The 2,112-nt window shown below is 33.2% G+C and overlaps 1 protein-coding gene across 1 annotated transcript; it reads right to left on the bottom strand.

The window, feature by feature from the left end:
- Positions 1-64: 64 nt before the first annotated feature.
- On the bottom strand, positions 65-1,627 carry Tsp_11377 (conserved hypothetical protein; the record flags this gene model as incomplete). The annotated part of the gene is made up of 2 exons (XM_003372587.1): positions 65-1,168; positions 1,526-1,627. Coding segments are annotated over 2 exons (1,206 nt in total), but the record flags the coding sequence as incomplete, so codon positions are not given.
- Between the last annotated feature and the right edge of the window lie 485 nt (positions 1,628-2,112).

Below are 2,112 nucleotides of genomic sequence, written 5' to 3'. Positions count from 1 at the left end.
AAGTAGTTACTTTTTTCACAAAAATTCGCCCAAACTGCTCGCTACGCAAACAAACGCATACAGCTCAATTTCTGTCGCTTTCACCTGTCCCTTTGCCGTTCGCATTTCTCTTTGAACGTTTCATATTCAATCCTAGTATACTGTAGTGATCGCAAACTACAAAGTCCTCTTTGGTCTCCTTGCAACATGAATCTTCCGCTCCATCGCAACTTTCATTTTCTGATACCATATCCAGCGTAGGACGATACCTATTGGAAACAACTTTACCACACGTTTGTGATACAATGGACCACTCAGTCCATGTTCCTGCGCAAGGGCACAAACATGATTCTCCGTAATTTCGTTCTTCACAGTCCCTTCCATAGGGATGTTCTTTTTCAGATATCACTTCGTAAGTGAATTCTTTACAATCTCCGGCTTCCAATAAATAAGTACAGTTTTCAACTCTAGTTTCGTTGCAATCCGTGTATTCGTCGTTCTGACAAATAAATACATCACATTTCATGTCATCACAGTCGTATATATGGTCGTTTGATAGATTCCATGTTAAGAATGTTGAATTTAAAAGTAAACATCGGCAATAACTGCCGTGCGACAAGTCAGGAAAATTAGCAAGAAGTGTGCTTTCATATGTGAGCACGGAAACTCTTTCATCACAATCAGTATTATTACAACACCCCTTCTCCGCACATTTAAACAACATACCGTCAACTGTACCATTTCCGTTAGATATGTATTCATACGGATAACCATCACATGATAGTCTCTCAGTTTGCCCGCACTTTTCAACATGAACATTTTTCTTCATTGTAATATTGGTTTCATAGATTCGGACCCCAGGATGTATTAGAATATTCGATGCTACAGCTTGTTTAAAATTGACACCATCAAGCATTTGCAATTTCTGAGAATCAGTGAAAGACAGTAGTTTTCCGCCTTTGAAGGAACTCGCACAGAATCGATGTAAATCCTCGATAGTGACTTGTCCATAGAATTTTTTCACTTCGAACATATCGACTACTGTAAGGCATCCGCCATCATCTAATTTTCTTCCTCCATAATTATCCCACGTGCTGGAAACCGGGCAACCCCCATCAGCACTTCCTCCCATAATTAACCAGATTACAGACACGGCGAGTAAAACTTTAGTCACCGCCATCAGCACAGTCTAAAAATATTCTGTTTAAATATCAAATATGTGATGATTTTTAGATGAATAAAATAAACTGCATCTGAAACTGATGAAAGTATTAACGGGACTTTATTAAACAATAAATGTTTCGCTTCTAATCAAATAAAAGTTTACCATCAGAAATTCAACTGAAGTAAAGCTTTAGAAAAATATAAATATTCAGCGGTTTTGAAAAAAAGCCTAGTTTATTATAAGTACATTTATAGAAAAATTGCACTGTAGAACAAATTCAGGTCAATCAACAAAGAAATTAATAAATTAGAAATGGAATAATTTCTTTCTCTCAGTAACCATGATTATTTATTCATCAAGATATCTAAAAATACTACTTACCAAATTTGATCGGAGAGAACTTAGGCAAAAAAGACACTTCATCGCAGTCAAAACGAGAAAATAATGAAATCTTGTTATATCATGCCATTTATAATGAAGACACTTTAAAATGTAAGATACATTTTAAAGAGCCTTTTAAAGTTCATTGTTTAAAGTTCCTTTCACAAGTTTAAACATTTTTGTTAAATTCAAATTACACGATTTTGAAAAAATATGATTTGTCTTCAATGTTTATTGGTATGAAAAAATAAAAACAACTGTTTTAAACGTATTTTTACAATTTTCAAAATTATTTGCAGATTTCTCGAATTCGGCAAAAGAATCGAAAAAAATAATGTGAGAAATTAAAAAATCAATAAAATGTATAAAGTAGGGAAAAATAAATTTTAAATGAATGAAAAAAAATTGAAAAATAAAGTAAAAAGAATTTGCTTAGGAAATGGTACAAAATTAAACTATGTAAAAAAAGGAAAACAAAAATTGCAAAATGAACGAATATCAAAAATTATTTCGACACATGATAGCAACTGTATACATAAATTCTGCTGCGCGAAAGACCAAGTACTGCACTAATTCAAAACTCATCC

This window comes from Trichinella spiralis, assembly GCF_000181795.1.
Source record: "Trichinella spiralis strain ISS 195 chromosome Unknown Scfld9, whole genome shotgun sequence".
Lineage (NCBI taxonomy): Eukaryota > Metazoa > Nematoda > Enoplea > Trichinellida > Trichinellidae > Trichinella > Trichinella spiralis.
This window is presented reverse-complemented; position numbering and strand designations above follow the sequence as displayed.